At 43.2% G+C, this 18,476-nt stretch overlaps 1 protein-coding gene across 1 annotated transcript; it reads left to right on the forward strand.

Annotated features, from left to right (window-relative positions):
* The first annotated feature begins 1,500 nt into the window (after positions 1-1,500).
* Positions 1,501-17,926, forward strand: LOC311148908 (MAP kinase-interacting serine/threonine-protein kinase 2-like). The gene is made up of 14 exons (XM_084185928.1): positions 1,501-1,611; positions 2,145-2,354; positions 2,593-2,680; positions 2,842-2,943; positions 3,058-3,155; positions 5,217-5,296; positions 5,530-5,603; positions 5,767-5,871; positions 6,267-6,322; positions 6,553-6,648; positions 13,873-14,067; positions 14,318-14,482; positions 14,599-14,639; positions 14,782-17,926. The coding sequence occupies exons 2-14, from the start codon at positions 2,304-2,306 to the stop codon at positions 15,047-15,049; spliced, it is 1,419 nt and encodes a 472-aa protein (XP_084042054.1). The 5' UTR covers positions 1,501-1,611; positions 2,145-2,303; the 3' UTR covers positions 15,050-17,926.
* Positions 17,927-18,476: the final 550 nt, after the last annotated feature.

Raw genomic sequence — 18,476 nt, forward strand, 5'->3', positions numbered from 1 at the left:
TCATTGATCATAACCTGTTGCTGAAAAAAAACATAGGTGTTATGGATTTGCATCCTCTGCCTTATTATTGATTGAGAGATTACTATCTGATAGAACACAGAGGGTTTTCATTAATGGAAGCCTCTCTCATTTTCAGTTGTGTACCGCAGGGCAGCCGGCTAGGGCCATTATTGTTTTCTGTTTTTACAAATGACCTTCCACTGACCTTGAATAAAGCCTGTGTGTCTATGTATGCTGACGACTCAACAGTATACACGTTAGCTGCAACAGTAACATAAATAACTAAGACACTAACATAGATCTCCAGTCAGTTTTAGAATGGGTAACTAGCAATAGGCTGGTGCTAAATATCTCAAAAATGAAAAGCATCATTTTTGGGACAAATCACTCGCTCAATGTTTAGATCTATTATTGAATAATGTGGTTATTGAGCAGGTTGAGGAGACTAAACTGCTGGGTGTAACCCTAGATACAATAGCAAGCTGTCATGCTCAAAACATTAAGACTCAATGGTTGTTAAAATGGGAAGAGGTCTGTCCATGTGCTGCTCTGCCTTCTGGACATCTCAGTCGAACAGACAGGTCCTGCAGGCCCTAGTTTTGTCGCACCTGGACTACTGCCCAGCTGTGTGGTCAAAGAAGGACACACAGCTGACACACAGCTGACATTTGTGCAAAGTATTGATGTGTTGAAGGTACCGAACTGTCTGTTCAAGCAGTTCGGACACTCATTGGTACAACACAAATCATGCAACCAGAGGTCTCTTCACAGTGCCTAGGTCCAGAACAGAGGCTGGGAAAAGCACAGTATTAAATAGGGCCATGACTACATGGAACTCTCTGCCACCCCAGGTAACTCAAGCTAGCAATAAAACCAGTTTAAAAAACCCCAGATAAAAGAACACCTTAGTGCACAAAGGGGACTGTAAAGAGACACAGCCATTTTATAAATATTGTATTGTACTATGCACTCTATTATGTATTAGACCTAAATATTGTGTGTATTTACTGATATGTAGGCCATGTGTGATGTTTTAAATGTATGTATTTCAGTTCTTGACTAATAATGTTCTGTATTATGTCATGTTTCATGTGGACCCCAGGAAGAGTAGCTGATGCTTTTGCAGCGACTAATGGGGATCCTAATAAATACCAAATACCAAACTCGTATGACTGTAGAACACAAAAGTGCTATGTAAATGAAATCCGTTGTTATTGTCATCCTGTAAGCCACACTTTCTGTCCCCTGTCCCTTCTCCTAAAACCAATCACTTAGACTTCATAGAACTAGTCATTTCAGATCTGTGAAGGAGACGGTGTTAGGAAGGAAGGAAGCTATATGAGCTGAAATTGAATCAGACCTGTAAAATATATACGTCATCCCAGCCCATGTGATAAACTGTCTATTGCTGTGTTTTGTACTCGAAGGTGCTGGATTATCCGAGAAATGGGCGGAGACAGTCGTGAGATTATAAATGCTTGTTGGGCAGCGATTCGTTCCACCTTCCACACACTCAAGATCTGGCAAGTGCTCGACCATCGCTGCGGCGTTAATGAAAGCAGTTGGTCAAACAACGGCGTTTACACTGGAGCGCTGAAAAACGACAAGGGGGTAAATTAAACGTAGTTTGTCGATAAGAAGCTAGTTACTTTTGTTTGACGTCCTTTCTACTAGGCATTAATCGAAATGAATCATTCTGGTGGTGTGTGGTTGATAGCGTTAGCATAGCTACAGTTAACATTAACTATCTGGCTAGCCAAGTCGATTAATTTAATTAAAATGTCATACCATATTGCTTCACGCTTATTGTTTAGTCGGTTGACGTTGGTAATTCATTGTGGTCCAGATATTGATGTAATTTATTGATTTTAGTTAACTAGTTGACTAACTGCGTATTCGAGTTAATGTGCAGTTGTCCAGTGCAGTGTGCACATATACGCATCCAGTGTTTTCTACTGTACTGTAATGCGCGGTGTGGGTTCAATTAACGTGTTTGAAATGTAATATTAAGCCGTATGTTAAAGTAACGAAATATTCTTACGTTATGTTTCACTGCATATACAGTTTGATGTATGGTCTAGGCTATTATTGACAACTATTCCCGATTGTTGTCTAACGTTAAGCTATACATGTTTTTACCACAGTGCTCCGGTTAAGCGCGGCATCATCTTGACCAGACAGCGCAGGGATCATTTGCTTCAGTCTCTAAAGAAACATTTTGTTTCGAGAGAGGGTGCAATTTGACACTACTTGCACGCTGCAGCCGCCATCAGTCCCTCCTAATCATCTTTAATCGAAGCAAAATGGTGCAAAAGAAGATCACCGAAGTCACTGGATTCCATCGTTCTTTCAAGGTGAGTTACTGTTTCTATTAGATTGCGTTGGTTACGAGATGGAGAAGTGGGACCAGGCTGCATCTGCATAATATTTCACTGGACACCGTATCAGCTGTGACATTCTTGAAACTTGATTCAATATTCCAAAATTGTAATGGATGCCATGAGACCATGGCCACTAACTAATGTGTTGATCATTTTGAACAAGGCTGAACTGTTATTATTTGAAATTCACCCGTTTGTTCTTCTCACCTAGGGCCAAAATCCATTTGAGGGTGATGAATTCACAAAAAATGGTTCCCTCCTTAATTCAGACTTCAATTTTGATTCATCGAATAGACATGGTAAGTGTATTCCTTTTGTTTCTTTTACTGAACACTTGACTAAAGTTAATCCAAGAGGCCAATATCAGCATCCTGGGACACAAACTCAGTAGCAGCATTTCCTATGTTAAGTACCACCCTGGTATTCTATAGTATTGTTACTGATTTTTGTGATTGTGTAGATATTCCCTCCAGCCAGCCTATTGACATCCCCGATGCCAAGAAGAGAAATAAGAAAAAAAAGCGTTGCAGGGCAACTGACAGCTTCTCTGGCCGATTTGAGGGTGAGTCATTTTCTTATCTCATCTAAAGGACCGATTCTGTAGATTATAGTAAAAAAATACATTTTTTTAAACTAGCTGGTCAATTTTTTTTTAAATATAAATTTGTCCTACCAGATGTCTACAGACTGCAGGCAGAGGTTCTTGGAGAGGGGGCTTATGCAAGAGTACAGACATGCATCAACCTCATCACCAATAAAGAATATGCTGTGAAGGTAAGACGTTTCTAATGCTGCACAAGTTCTCTAAAAAGGAACCCCAATAGCATGGAGTGCCTGAACATGTTCTTGTCTTGAGTGATTTGTAGGACACTTTTCTAGGAATGGTTATTGAAGGCTCTCCCAGGATATTGCGAACCTCAGAGGATAATGTTTGAAGTGTGCGTCATGCTCCTGACAAGGGCCTGTGACTGCTATCATCTCACATTGCACTTCCTTGCTGCCTTGGCATGTGATCAATATGGAGATGTTACATTGTAGATAACTGCACATGGTCACCTGATCATTAGCCCCACTGGGAGGAATTGCAATGGAAATGTAGGCCCTGAATCAATTTTAATGGTATAACCTATAGATATACATGAGGTTGTGGGCTACATCAATGTCCTCTCTGGCATCTAAATTTGTAGCCTGTACTCTTGTAACCTTGTTTGGGACATTTTTCAATTCCCTAGACAGACATATTTGTTCTGTTCAGCCCTTTGAAACGGATGTCTGAGGCTCTGTCAGTGTTTTGCTGCTGTGGTTTTATGGGCACTGGGGGCCTAGCTACTGCTAGCACAGAAACTTCCCCTCCCTGTGTTTTTCTGACTCTGCCAGCTAATCAGAGCCAGCGGAATTCTACATCCACCCCCTCTCTTTGCTCTCATTCGTCAGCCAGGCTCCTAGTGGTGGGAACATTGTGTACTGTCAGCAGTGCCAAAACATGAGGGGGGGGGGGGGGGGGGGGGGGGGGGGCTGGTAAGGGTTATGGCATGGGGTGATTACACTTTTTTGTTCCTCTAGAACAGTTCAGTTTTTTTTTCTTCTACAAAATGGGCCGTAGATTGAAAAATGTGTTGGATTCCGGAGCCTTGCCTCTTTTGCCTTGAGGAAGTAAATGTTGTGAAATTCAGTTTTGGCAGTTTTTCATTTTGCGGAAGTGATGTAAGATTTAGTTTGTCCATATTTTGTATGGATTCCTTGTATACAGCTGCAAGACAGACATTACTTTTGCATCCAGTATATTAATGGTATTTGTTCCCTTCAACTCTTTCTAATAAACATACTAGTGTTAAATAGTTTACTATAGAGGGATCCTTTGGGGAGGATTCTAGGGGGTGGGGTGTGGGAAAACCAGTGACTCGGTCAGTTGGGGCTAGGAGTGGACTCCGACTGCCCAGATGTCCTCGCCAGCCACCCCTCCCCCTCAACGGCTGGAAGGGGGGCGGGGGCTCCTGGTGTTGCCAAAGCTGCAGGAAAACAAACTCAAAGGGGCCTGCCTTTCCTGCCTGGCTAGCTGCGTCCTGGGGTCCTGCATATGGTGTGCTCCTTGGCGTTCACACATTTGTTAATTTACAGACCTGCAGTATGACTCAATGGGGCCCTCTTTCTAAAGCTGCAGGGATTTATATTCTCCCTGGAGGTGATGGGTGACTGTCTGCAACAGGACAGTAAAACCTCCAAGGACAAAGGGGGCTCACCCCCACAGCTTTAGCTATTCATTTAGCCATCTGTCAATTTTGCCATTATCAGTTAATCGATACTAGTGTCTGCTCTGCTGTGCTACATGTAAGCTACTCATTGGCGGTTGTGTTGTGATCAGGAGAAAGTCACTGGTTGGTGCGGACTCTGTTTAGAACAGTGCTGAGGCTTTGGGAACACACAGGCCCCTAATCCTAGACACACATTGTGCTCTGGCCCGGTGGGGTTCAATGGCAGCCCTAATCCAGCGAGCAGGAAGAGCATCACATACACCCTCAGACAATGAGAGGAGGGTGTGTCTGGAAAATTCAGGCCTTTGCTTTTAGTGTCAGCAGTCTCTCTTGGCTGTGCAGCAAGCTGGGCTGCCAGGCAGCAAACCACAACAGCACTACAACTATATTTAGTCGTCGCTCTATTGTCGATACAACTCTTTGGGAACCGTTTGCCTTGTGATTTCATGTAGCAAGCATGGAAGGTTGGAATATGGTATACACATGTATACTATATTTAGAGGTGTGGCGCCTTGATTCTCCATCCATTGGCTCTCTGAGATTGTTACCCCAGCGGCCCTTAACCCAGACTCCTCCATTCCAGATCATTGAGAAGAGACCCGGTCACAGCCGCAGTCGCGTCTTCAGGGAGGTGGAGATGCTGTACCAGTGCCAGGGTCACAGGTAAGATTACTGCCTAGACGCCCAACCACAGGGCTGACTTCTGAGTAATACATTTTAGTGGAAAGCACCATACCTCATCAGACCCTCATGGCACTGTAAATGAGCAATGCCCTGAGCCAAGTCTTTACAGTTATTCAATACATACATTCCCTGACTGACAAATCTGTTTAAGTAATGACTGTCATGTGATTAAGTGTGACCACATAATGAGTGTCCTGTTTCCTTCACTGCAGAAACATCCTGGAGCTGGTGGAGTTCTTTGAGGAGGAAGACAAGTTTTACTTGGTGTTTGAAATGCTCAGAGGAGGTGAGTGCTTCTAACAGGGGTTAAACGCTTTAAGATGTGAGATGCACCAGTTCCTTCTGCATGCTTCTCATAGAATTTCTTAGTGTATTTTAATACATGCACTTTTTATACAAGCCAATGTGATAGGGTTGAGCAGAGTAATAAGTGTCTTGTTGACCTGCAGGTTCAGTCCTGGCTCACATCCACAGGAGACTACACTTCAGCGAGCAGGAGGCCTGTGTTGTGGTGCAGGACATCGCCAGTGCTCTGGATTTCCTGCATAACAAAGGTAAGCCTCCTACAACAGGGTTGAGCCACAGGCCAGGGCTCGCCTGGCAGGCCAAGAGGGAGGATGGGGATTCATTTGGGGACTGGGAAGGGCGCTGGCATCTGGAGATGGGCTGGCTGGCATTTCTCATGAGGGCTTTACATTGCTGATCTGGTTTCAGCAGATAGTTAGAACGCTCGGCCCACTAATCTACTTCTGGGTAGAATAACAAATGGGTCAAAGGTCTTACGTGTTCCCTCCACACCTGGGCTGTTAGGTCAAGGCCATGGTTCCCATGTGATCCCTAGCAGTGGCCCATGCTGGTCATTTGACACATGCTAAAACACATGCCCACCCCTACTGTCTATTGCCTAATTATACATACATCAGAATGACGCTGCTTTTCCTTTTTACAGGAATGGCACATAGAGATCTGAAGCCGGAGAACATCTTATGTGAGCATGCGGACAAAGTAAGTTTCCATTTACAGGTGTCTTGATTTGTAGGTATCTGTAGCCACTGGCACATTGGGCACTCTAATCTGGAGTATGATTGCCCATGAATTGCCTTCCTCTGATGTGCCATCATAGTCAATGGCGCCGTAAACCACAACCAGCACCCTGGTCACATCTCTTGAGAAACAGCAGAAATAATTATGTTTTGTAACATTTCTAAAATGTGCCTATTTCCCTTCCTTTGTAGATCTCGCCTGTGAAGATCTGTGACTTTGACCTGGGTAGTGGGATCAAGCTGAACAGTGACAGCTCTCCCATTTCCACCCCCGAGCTCCTCACTCCAGTAAGTCAGTCTACTACACTCTGTTGGGCCAGTCCAGTTTTGACCGCATGTAAATAGGCCTGTGGCAATGCTTTAGGCGGGAAACCGAAATTATATGGAAAGCAGAGGTGGTGTGACTATAGAGACGTGGCACAAAAAATACATTTACATTTTAGTCATTTAGCAGACGCTCTTATCCAGAGCGACTTAGTTAGTGAGTGCATACATTATTTGTTTTTAAATTGTCATTGTTTTTTGTATTTTTCTTCATACTGGTCCCCCATGGGAAACGAACCCACAACCCTGGCGTTGCAAACGCCATGCTCTACCAACTGAGCTACACAGGACTACCAATGAGGGCTTTCTTGTGCCTTTGTCTGAGGCAGGCTGATATGCAGGGTGGTTTTACAATTCTGCTCCCTGTGTAGATTGGTTGGCCTGTACGGTATTGGACAAGCCCAGGTGGTGTCACCTGCAGGAAGTCCTCATTGGGAACCAGGGAGAAGGTGTGCTGGTATCTGAGGTCAAGGACAAAGTTTACTGTCGGCTGGTTTTGTTGTAATGATGGGGATTGACTCTCAGCCTGTGTATAAAAACACAACTTTGGCACACTCCTATCTGGCAGCTCCTATGATTAGATATCTGAATAGGACTTATCAGCTCCATTCAGATTCCCAAAAGTATCTACATCCTGCTACTTATCAGTGTAAATGGTGAGTGAGGCACATGGGGCTAGGTTATGATGGTTAACCCAAAGTTTCATAAAAAGATAACTGGCTTTAAACCCTGAATGGCACAATGTTACTGGAATGCATCAAATGTAACGGGCACCCATCCCATTCTGTGCCTCCTGTCAGAGGGAGGGAGATGGATGTGAGCAGGTGAACCTGATGGCCAGGCTAGTTAGAGGGGGGAATGTGGAGAAATGTAGGAGGTGGGGGATTTTGCATTGTAACCTAGCTTGGGCAGCCTGTTGGCAGGTCAACCCTGGCCTGGACTATTTGTGGGTAGTGTAGTTTGGCCCATGTTGGAGACAGACAGGGCGGCGTGAGCGCTGAGTGGTCTTCCCCTCTGTGATCTTTGGTCTCAGCTCTCTCAGGGCTGTCTGAGGGTGGATGATAGCCTTGCCTGCATCCCCCCTCTGTCCTCTGGTTTCAACAACAGCCTGGTCTTTGTTATCTGAGAGATTGACCTGGCCCTGGGTCAGACTGACAGACCTTTTTGAATGAAGCTAGTTTGGCCTTCCTGTGTAAAGAACTATATGTAATATCTTGGAGGAGGAATAAGGCTACAGGGAACAGATTGCACATTTGCAAAGCCCTTGAGGCCAAACCATGCTACTGTATGTGGAAGTGGTTGAATGAGAAGCTTATTTTCCTTAACAGTAATTGGAACGAGACAATGTCTCCCGTCACTGATCCTCTGCTACATTCCTCTGGTATCACTTGAGCTGTAACATGCAGAAACTGAAATAACATTGCCACCCACCCTCCGGTCTCTTCTCTTGCACTGTAATCTCCACCCACTTTGTCACCACATTTGTGCAAGCCTGCATTTCTCTTTGTATTCATGACACAAAAGCCCCATGTCTAATGGTTGTTCTAGAGAAATTGAGTTGCCCTTGTGCCTACTAGCAACTGTGCTTTGATTGGCTGAGGCAGTGGGAGGGGGAGAGGGAGGGAGTGGCGTGTGTACCCAGCGCTGCTCATGCGCCTCGCCCTTGTTTTTCTTAGTCTCTGTTCAGGCCCATCTTAACTGATTTTCATTTTTCTCCTGCCACTTTTTTTCCTCACATGCCTGCACTTAGTGTGTCATTCCCCAATGTTTCATAGTATTTACAGATGTTGTCATGTGCTTGAGTAAATTGAATTTGATAGAAAGCTAGGGCTGTCCCCAACAAAAAATATAATCTTGGTCGACCGAGAGTCGTCCTGTTTAAACTTAGGGTGTGTCTATATGGAAAAATAGGCCTATGTGTTTGAATAAAATCAACTACATATGCACTGCGCTTGTCTGATGCTTTAAGCACACTGTTTGATTAAATAATTAAGACACACAAATGACTCCAGAAAGAGCCCGATGGTCACACTGTGTTAAATAAAATGACAGCACGTGCCTGTGTGACTGGCGCACGTTGTCTCGCTCTCCTACCTACTGCAGCAAAAAGGCATGACAGCACAGCAAGTGTTTATTGCGCTGTCCGTGCTGAAGCTGCAACATTAATTTCTTCCATTTGGTTTCTTACTTGTTTCTCACTGAAAAGTTCTGTTACCGAATGAATGTCTCGTATGCAGTGTGATGGCATGAACAAAAGAGTGATTGATTCAGTAGCCTATAGATTGAGAAATAGGCCTAAGTAAGTTACGGTATTAATACTAAACATGACGCTCTCTTAGGCCTACAGCTCGATGGTGGTTATACAAGGCTACTATACAAAGCCTACTAATGATGGCGATATTACTTATTATAATAATTGTAATAATAATAAGGAGAAAAAGGAGGGTGTAGGACTGAGCGCTGCGTGTTTGTGTATTATGAGGTGCTTTTAGATGACACTATTTTTCTGCGTGTTTGGAACAGGGTAAACAACACTAAATACATTAAGTAATACCAGTTTGTTCTAACAATCTTTGTAAAGCCTTTATTACAGCATAGCAAAGATTGAAAACAGTCAAATCTGTGAAATTGCTTTATCCAACAGTCTTTCCGTTGCATGAGGCTTGGCGCTCACGGAATCAGTAAGCTATTAAACAAACAGGCAACAGAAGCAAGATCTGTTTTTATTTCTATGGATATATATGGATGATTTATAAAGCCAGGCATGTTTTAAGTTAGGCTATTAATTATAGACCTTAATTAAGTTTGTTTCCGCTCTCCTCAAGTTTCTTAGACAATTAGGCTAAGGCAAGGGCTGTTTCCTCATCTCTGCTGCTGCCTCCGCCGCAGTTCTCATCCCAATATGCTGCTTAACTTTGCTATTATGCAAATAGCAACATAGGGAAAGATGCCAATTTTACGCCGCACTGAAGATTGTTTCAGATTCGCAAACATATCCAATGTGTGAGAGCGCATTTGTTATAAAATATTCGATTTATTAGTGTTGCATCATTTTTATTTTTACATAATATAATAAATACAATTTCAGTATCACATGTCTTAGAGTGATGGACTGTGCCATCCCCACGGCCTTCACAATGGAACCATGAAAATTTTTTATAATTGCGACTGCTCGACTAAAGAAATCTTGGTCGAACCAACAGCCTATCAACCAACCAGTCGACTAAATGGGGTCAGCCCTATAGAAAGCACACTTAGGCAATTTATATGTTTACTGTACTTGAGACTTCAGGTGGAGAAGGGTTTGACTTTCAGGGAATGGTCTCTTTTCTGAGAATCATGTTAGTGTTTTCCTGAGAATTTAGCGGTGTAATCAGGTATGCATGGGCCTGTGCTGCGCCTTAAAGCTGCAGTATAACTTCTTGGGCGGCCCGACCAAATTCACTTAGAAATGTTATAGATCTGTCATTCTCATTGAAAGCAAGTCTAAGCGGTAGATCTGTTCTGTGCTCTATTTGTTTTTTTTACTTTCCCAGTTCACCAGCTTCAAACAGTAGAAATGTAATATTTTTGGTTTAACAAATGTATTTCACAGCGGTTTAGATGGTACAATGACTACACACTATCCAATGCTTGTTTTGTCACAAACTGAAATTAGGGGAATTTAGAATTTTAGAAACCAGGAAATGGCGGAGAGATTTCTGTATACTACAGCTTTAAGGGGAATTCACAGGACTTTTCAGAGGTTTGTCAGGCACTCGGTGCAGCTGAGGTGCTGATGAAAGACCAGCGCCTCTTTCTGTAAACTGTCCTCAAGCAGCGGTGTTATGAGTTGACTGGTCACATGGTTAGGAAAACCCCAGGTTGAGGATTTGTTGGAAAAATCACAGCAGATGTCAACTGATTAGCCACTTTCTTTGTCACCGCAAGGACTGAAGAGGCAAAGACTGATGCAAGTCTTCATTAGTATTGCACCAGCAGGATGAAGTTGATCTACTCTAGAAAGTCAAATCTGCTGCTGTACACGTATCAGTTGAGCAGAGCTCCCTCATCTTATCCCCTTTTGCCGCCCCATATCCTTATTGTCGTCCGGGTTTGGCCGAGGTAGGCAGTCTTTGTAAATAAGAATTTGTTCTTAACTGACTTGCCTAGTTAAATAAAGATTACATTCCGTGCCCTGAGCAGTCATGGGCTGGCTGGCTAGCCTGTCTCTGAAACATGAGTACTCTTTGGATTATCATAATCCCATTACTCCTCAAAAGCACCTTGGTGGACAAATATACTTTGTTCCATGATGCTGTTGCTAGGCAGGGCAAGCCCATGTTGGTGATTTCTGGTATACCATCAAAATCAATTGCAGCATGTTTTTTAGACTCATTCAGCAGTTTTTTTTACCTGCTTTTAAGGACCATACCATTTGGAAATTAATGTTGAAAGTTACATTTATATTCCTAAAACTTAAGCTGAAAATTATGCTGTCGCTGCTTCCTGTTGACAATACATTTTTATAAATGGCCTAATGTCAACAGTTTTAACGTGTCCAAATCAATAACCAATATGCAGAAAGTTTGATATATTGAGAACATAGTATATTTTGTTTATCTACACGTGCAACATTAGTAATCATATTACTTGTAATTTTTAAACGGGCACCTTATAAACTGCACACTCACCAAAAACCGTGTTTTGACAAGTGGCAATAAATCACTAATCATCGACTTTAGGGGGGGAATCGTGTTGTACGCGCTTTTGAAACTAACACCCAAAAAATACATGAACGCGAAACGCAACACGTTGTCAACTCCTAACAATATCACGTTTAAATCAATTGCGTGAGGGGATGGAGATGAGGTTGCACGTCCTGTTAACTAACACAGCTCAAAAACCTCATAGAATTACCACATCTGGGAATGTGTAAGTCACTGGTTAGAGGACAATTTGTAGAAGACTGCTGGCTACATTTTGAAGTGTTGCATTTTGATTCAAGTGGCTTGCCGATGCGGTTAATGTAAAGCAACACTTTTTTGGGGTAAATTACTTCCATCGATCATGCTAAAATCAATAGAATGGGGCAAACATTTGGGGTGTAGCGCTGTTGAAACTAACAATATTTAAAGGCCACATGGAAACTTGGAATAACCTATACATGATTGGTTAGATGAGAACTTGTAGAAAGCTTATCTATATTTTGGAATGTTGATTTTGGGAGTCTGCCATCATGGAAAAGGTAACAAACCACTTTCTCTTAACTTCAACAAATTACGACACTGCATAAGATATCAAGTGTTAACTGTTGGCTATTTAAGTGATAGTTTGACTGTTAAATCAATGTATTGGTGTGTGTGGCCAGCGACTTGTATAGACTACCCTGAATTTTCCATGCCATTTTCATTAACTCCGTGTTCTAAGTCGTGCGCATCCCCGAGCATGTAACAATATCAACGGTATGAAAACAAAGATTAATCTTTTTTAAGCATTCAAACTTACGTCATCGTGATGACTGACCTTTTATACTACAAACACCAATCTGAGTTAAAAGTATGCGTAATTCCACAATTTTATGGTGTGAAAATGCAAGCTTGTCCACGTTAGGGAAATTAGTGCAATATACAAAAAAAATGTAATCTGGCAAAATAATTCAACATGTCAATTTTAAGATGGTATGTGTTTCCCACTCACAAACCATTCCAACAATGACCTCTATTTCTCACTCATTTAACCATCGAGTAAAAAACGTAAGTTGACCTGAAAAGGGGTGGTGTTGGTGGCAGCCAGCCGTGACGACGGTGGTGGTGTGGGTTGGAGGGGCTTGTGGCTCGCTGGCCAACAAACGAGGCTTTGTCTGCGCTCAGATTCATGCCCTGCTAATTGCATTACATAAGGGTGCAGCGGGATGGTGCTGGGGCAACAGCTGGACCAAGGCTCACAGTAGAGGCAAGCTGTGTGCAAACAGACCACTCCAGCCTCTCCTCGGACAGAGGAATGGGATTTTTAAAAGTGAAATGAAAACCACAAGTCTGCTTCAAACCACCCCCACGAAACTGAGCTGTTCAGAGCCCTGGTGTTGCAGCAGGCTCTCGTTCCATAGCATGTTTGGGTTTTATGGATGTTTGGTTTACCAGAGGAGCGCTTGGGTGTCTCCTTCAACCAGAGCGCTTTTCATGATAAAGCTAGCCAATCAGGAGTGTTGAAAGTGCATCCTTGATACCTCTGCTGACCTGAGGTCTGGGTTTAGTTTATGTGGTCTGGTCATTCTAACCCCACAGATTGAATGTATCATGTTTGTTCAGAAATGTGTTTTGAATCTAGTTCCTTGAAAGGTTAAGGAAAGTGTTTTTTTTTGTCCTGCTGGAACTAAAACTAGAACCTTGCAAATGCGCCTGCATTATTTGCTCAGAGGTTGTTCAGTTTCTCTGAAAGTAAACAGAAGCTAATTTGATCAAAGTAGGGCAGCCAGCGTCTAAGGAATGTCTTTGTTCTCCTGTCCTGTGAAACTAGTGACCCACATTTCTTTACCGTGATCGTAAAGTATTATAACACCACTTGTTTGTCGGCGTTATGCAACTGTGCTGGGCTTTCTTGGACTGACCCACCGACAATCCTCTTTTCCTAGCTCAGTGTTTGGCCTAGTTTCACATCCTACGCAGGCAATTATGCTGAGCCTGTAGCCTGCTCAGTCAGTCCACTGTGGGTGTTGAGCGCTAAGAACAGGCTGTCGCACAGGGCCCTAGTCATCACTCACCACCCCCTACTCACTGGCCTACCCTACCTAGATCATTGCACATAATGTTCTCCATGCCTCCTTACATTTTCCACAGAACAGAGATGTTTTGGAAAGCAGGGGCACTTAAAGGGCTCCTCTGCTTTACTAAGTTAGTTTAGCCCAGCGCTGACACAATCTGCTGTCTACCATGTGACACTCATATAGTGGCGTTTCAGACAGGCTTGTGCTTCTGTGCAGAGGGACATGAGCCGTTAGCTGACTAGTGAGGCATGCCGCAGTCCAAAAAAAGAAATATTTCAGGGACATTGGACAGCATAGACATGTTTTCCTTTTTACTGTTGTACCCACAGCATATTACACTCTGCTCTGTTTATTTAACAGCAGCAGTAGCTTCAGGTGGGGAGTTGACTGTTGTTCCCAGCCCAGGGCTAACTAACCCTTCTGTCTTGGTCTGTTTCCTGCAGTGTGGCTCGGCAGAGTACATGGCCCCTGAGGTGGTGGAGGCCTTCAGCGAGGAGGCCACCAACTATGACAAGCGCTGTGACCTGTGGAGCCTGGGGGTCATCCTCTACATCCTGCTGAGCGGCTACCCGCCCTTCGTGGGCCGCTGCGGCAGCGACTGTGGCTGGGATATGGGAGAACCCTGCCACACATGCCAGGTAAGAAAGAAAGCCAAGGTCACCTCTGGCTGACCCAGATTCTCTCGCTCTAGTTTCTCTCCCATTTGTTTACCTTGTGCTCTCCAGAAACTGAATCCTGTTTGTTTAGGAAGAAGTATAATATTCCTAGATGCACATTTAAACAACTTTTAGACACCATGTCTTACACACAATTGTGAAATTCAAGCTGTGAGTTTCCTTCGGTTCCTTACCATATGATTGTAAAGAAAGCTCTTATTTTTGTCCCTAGAACACGTTGTTTGAGAGTATCCAGGAAGGGAAGTATGAGTTTCCAGAAAAAGACTGGGCTCACATCTCCTCAAGTGCCAAAGACCTGATCTCCAAACTTCTTGTTCGAGATGCCAAGAACCGCCTGAGTGCCGGCCAGGTTCTGCAGCACCCCTGGGTGCAGGGGGTAAGTCTCACTCTATCTACCCACCCCACCCCCAGGCTTCTTGAACTTGTTGACGCACATTTCAGTGGGTTTTTCGTCTAACCACCTGCTAAAACATGTCTGCTTTTTTTTTTTAGGGATTCTCTGACACACTGCCAACATCCATCCTACCTCAAAGGTGAGTTAATCTTTGAGTCCCTGAGGGATATGTTCTGTAGTGTATCCTGATCACCTCCATTATAGGGAAGTACAACTAGTGTAACTGGAGTGCCAACTTCTGCATTAAGGTTTTTGTTTGGTCTCCCCTCCTACCCTATCAGGAACAGTGCCAAGGACCTGACGTTCTTTGCTGGCAAGGCGGTGGCCATGAACCGACAGCTGGCTGAGCAGGCTGTGATGGAGGAGCAGCAGCAGCAGCTTGACGAGGCTCCCATGGTCATCACAGCCAGTTCTACTTCCATACGCCTCTCCCCTCCATCCAACTCCAAGCTGGCCAAGCGCAGGCAGAGCCTGCTGAAGACGGGGCCCGTCTCTGCCTCCGAGCTCTGCCAGCTCCTCGCCCCCCTCGTCATCACGTCATCTGCCTGAACCACCGCCTTTGACCATCCCTACACCGATTCAGATCTCCAGGAGACCGCTCAGCCTGGCCTTTCTGCCTCTACTTGACCCCAACTCCTCAGCCACACTCACTGACTGCAGGCATGCCCACCTCTTTAACAGGAGAGACTGCTGCCATGCCTGTCTCAAAGTGTATTTCGGAGTGCAGAGCCCGCAGACCGAACGCACACATCCCCAAAATTCCTGACCAGCGCCGCGTACGCATCCTCTATTAATTGAAATGTGTTGACAGTTGGAGAAATGGCTTGAGCCGTGCTGAGAATTAGAAAAGTAGAACACTGCTGTGCGTATACATTTTGGACTCTGAAAAATGCTTAACTGCCTTCTGCCCCACAGCAGCACTTGTAAAGCACATTAGCCAGGGCCTGCATACACGACACGTCCAGGCTGAGGGGCTACTGGGTCTTCTAGGGATTTGGGGGGAGGGGTGGGGGCGGCGGTGGGCTCTTCAAACTGTTTTTATTTTGTTGAGTCTGTGGCAGAACGTATGAACCAAGCTCCAACGCCAAAGGACTACCTGTTGTGCTGCTTCCACATGTTACAACTGGATCCACTGTGAATTAAGTTTCTGGTTTATGTTCTCCATGTCTGTGAATGCCCCATTAGCAGATGCATACACGCTTATGCAATAGCCAACATGAAGGGTTTTACATGTGGAGGGATTCAGTGGAAAGAGTTCAGAAGGGTGGAAGCCAATGCTGTCAGTGTCTGGTGCAGTCCGTTGTTTGGATAAATTCCTCTTCATCTGAGCCTCCTCTGTAGAAGGTCTAAGCCCACAGTACAAAAGCTTGTGGCTGTGCCCATGAGCCTCTAGTACCAGAGAATGTATCTATAACCAGCCCTTATTACGCTACAATGCCTACCAATGCAGTTTCATAGATGAAATGAATTATGCCAAACTACCAATCGCCATGCATCATTCAATATTCATCTACATTTTCTGTTTTCAGGGAATTCCTCCAGAATATCTACAATGCAATAGGGGTTGAGTTAAATGTGTTTCGCCTGCCTCCGCAACAGTTGCTTTATGCACCAACCTAAAGTTCTTGGCACATGCAACTCATTTGATACCAGATAATGTGAACTTGATTGGCCTGATGCTACACTCAATAAACATGGAGCAAAAAAATTGCAAATTTGGTTACCCATACCAAAGCCTCCCATGCCAAATGGTGTACTAAGTTAGTGTTGTCATCAAACCATAATGTAAACATATATTTTAGTTATTTGACTGCTGTGTAGTGTAAAGTAATTTTATGCCATGGCTGGCATAATAATCTGTCAAGTTGAGGGGTTAGAAATTTTAAATTTTTTAGTCATTTAGAAATGCAAATTTTAGCCGACGTGACTTAGCTAATGAATTGGGATTTGTTCAGGGTTTAATCAGGCTTTTCCGTTAAGAGGTTAACCTGCTATTGACCTCTGTGACACCCTCAGGAGACAATGGAAAAGGCTATTAAAAATGGAAAAGCATTCCAGAAAAAAAGTATTCCGAGGACATGTAGCTGTATTAATTTGTTATTTAAAAAGTTAACTATTTTATGTTTAACTCCATGTTAATGTTTAACTGTCATGGATTATTTTATTTTTTATGTCAACCTCATGCAGGTGCTGTTCAGGTGGAACACCAGATGTTGTGTTCCATTTTTTTAAGATTCCTTTTTTTAAAGTTTTTTTTTTTAGTGTGAGATTGGGAAAGTGAGTTTTTTTTTTTGTATCTGTAGCTAAATGAATGCCCAGTGAAGGTTTTTTCTTTTTGTTATTTTGTATGTGAAAATGTTGGCAACAATCTGTTTTGAAACAAGTTTGGCTCTTTTATGAAATTGACAAATTATATTACAGTGATGGGTTCTCAAGACACTGTAGCCAATGCCAAAGAGGGTAAAAGTCATGAAAACAAGTGACAATGCGCGCGTTCTCATCACCAAGGCGTAAAATGACAACTCATGAATGTCCATGTAGTGTTACCAGCACTGCAGTTTGGTACTCTTGGAATATATGGCCCCCTTGGTGTCAAAAGGCCCATTATGCCGATAATGGGACACTGATTGTAATCTTTTTAAGAATCCTTTCTACCTATGTATGTTTCTGGGTTTTTATGTCTTATAGTAAGACTTACTTGAATTTGTGTATGCAGCTGTTTTCTTCTTTGTTTGGGAAACGACCTTGCTATCAAGAATCTGAACAAAAGCATTAAGCTGAGTAAGGCAACATTTTGGGTTGTGAAAATGCCTTTCTCTTAAGTATCAGAAGTTTCTCCCTATGTTTTGTTAGGGTTGGGATTCTCAGATTTGCACAAAAATGTAGTACTCTTATATCTACGGTGTGTTTCCTTGGTCATAACCATTTCTACTTATGCAGTAGTTTTGGACTGCTTTTTATTTGGAGAGAATTGCTAGAAATCCCTAGCCTCTTATTTTTTACGTTGCAAGATCTTTTTGAAACGACGTGTAAAATGAGAAACGTTCAACTGGACAGTCATAATCCACTTCCCCACTATTTGAATGGAGCCCACAGGCAATTCATTTAAGAGTTAACAATAACGTTGAAACATTTTGTATAAATATTTCTGTTTGAGTGAGGTAATGTAATAGCTTTTCTACTTGGTTCTCTACTCAAGCCTTGAGCCTGCTCTTCTCTTCGGAGTTGTTGCCACTTGTTTTTAACACTGTATTTTCTCTCAGCCCAAAATATTAAGTTTTATTTTTATCATACTTCTGAGACAAACATTGAATTTAAATAAGCACTTTACTGTAATGTGACTGATTGCAGTTCACGCAAAGAAACATGACTTGCAGAATTTTGTATTGTTTTTTTCTAAATACAATAAAAATGCTTTGAACATAACGATTCTCTTGACTTATTTTTGCTATTTGTCTTAGGAGTGGTTAGATGCCTTGGGGTCAATTCAAGGACGTAACTGCAGAACCGTTCCAACATGTTTTCACTTGTTAGCTGGCACAATCACCACAGTTCATCAGGCTGAAGTCATTTGACGATCTATTCTACTGTAAATGGTGCTATCAGATACAAAGCTGAGTAAAGGACACATTTTGATCTTTGCTTGGGGTCTGTTAAGTAATATTTACTATCAACCTAGTCACATGTAATTGGTTTGGTCCTGAGTCCGAGGTGTTAAGGATTCATGACTGTCTGTTCACACAAGGCAACTGACGCAACTCCCTGTAAGCGCTGCCACTATGTTCCCCAGGAGATCTGTTGGTGTTGCTGATCAACCCAGGGGCTGAGGACACTGAATGCCTGCTAATACTCAGCACACAAGTCATATGCTCAGAATCTGATACTGTAATTTTCCATTTGCTCAACAGAATGTAGAAAAGGAATGTCCTATTATATAACCGACGCACTACTAACCCATTGCGCAAACATCACCAGG

The sequence above is a fragment of the Coregonus lavaretus genome, assembly GCF_964263955.1.
Source record: "Coregonus lavaretus genome assembly, chromosome: 21".
NCBI lineage: Eukaryota > Metazoa > Chordata > Actinopteri > Salmoniformes > Salmonidae > Coregonus > Coregonus lavaretus.

Excerpts from the sequence above, each read along its gene's own strand:
- LOC311148908 (XM_084185928.1), top strand. The coding sequence starts at position 2,304 with ATGGTGCAAAAGAAGATCACCGAAGTCACTGGATTCCATCGTTCTTTC. Across the intron at positions 2,681-2,841 it reads TGATTCATCGAATAGACATG|ATATTCCCTCCAGCCAGCCT; the intron begins GTAAGTGTATTC and ends GTGATTGTGTAG. Across the intron at positions 14,483-14,598 it reads AGCACCCCTGGGTGCAGGGG|GGATTCTCTGACACACTGCC; the intron begins GTAAGTCTCACT and ends TTTTTTTTTTAG.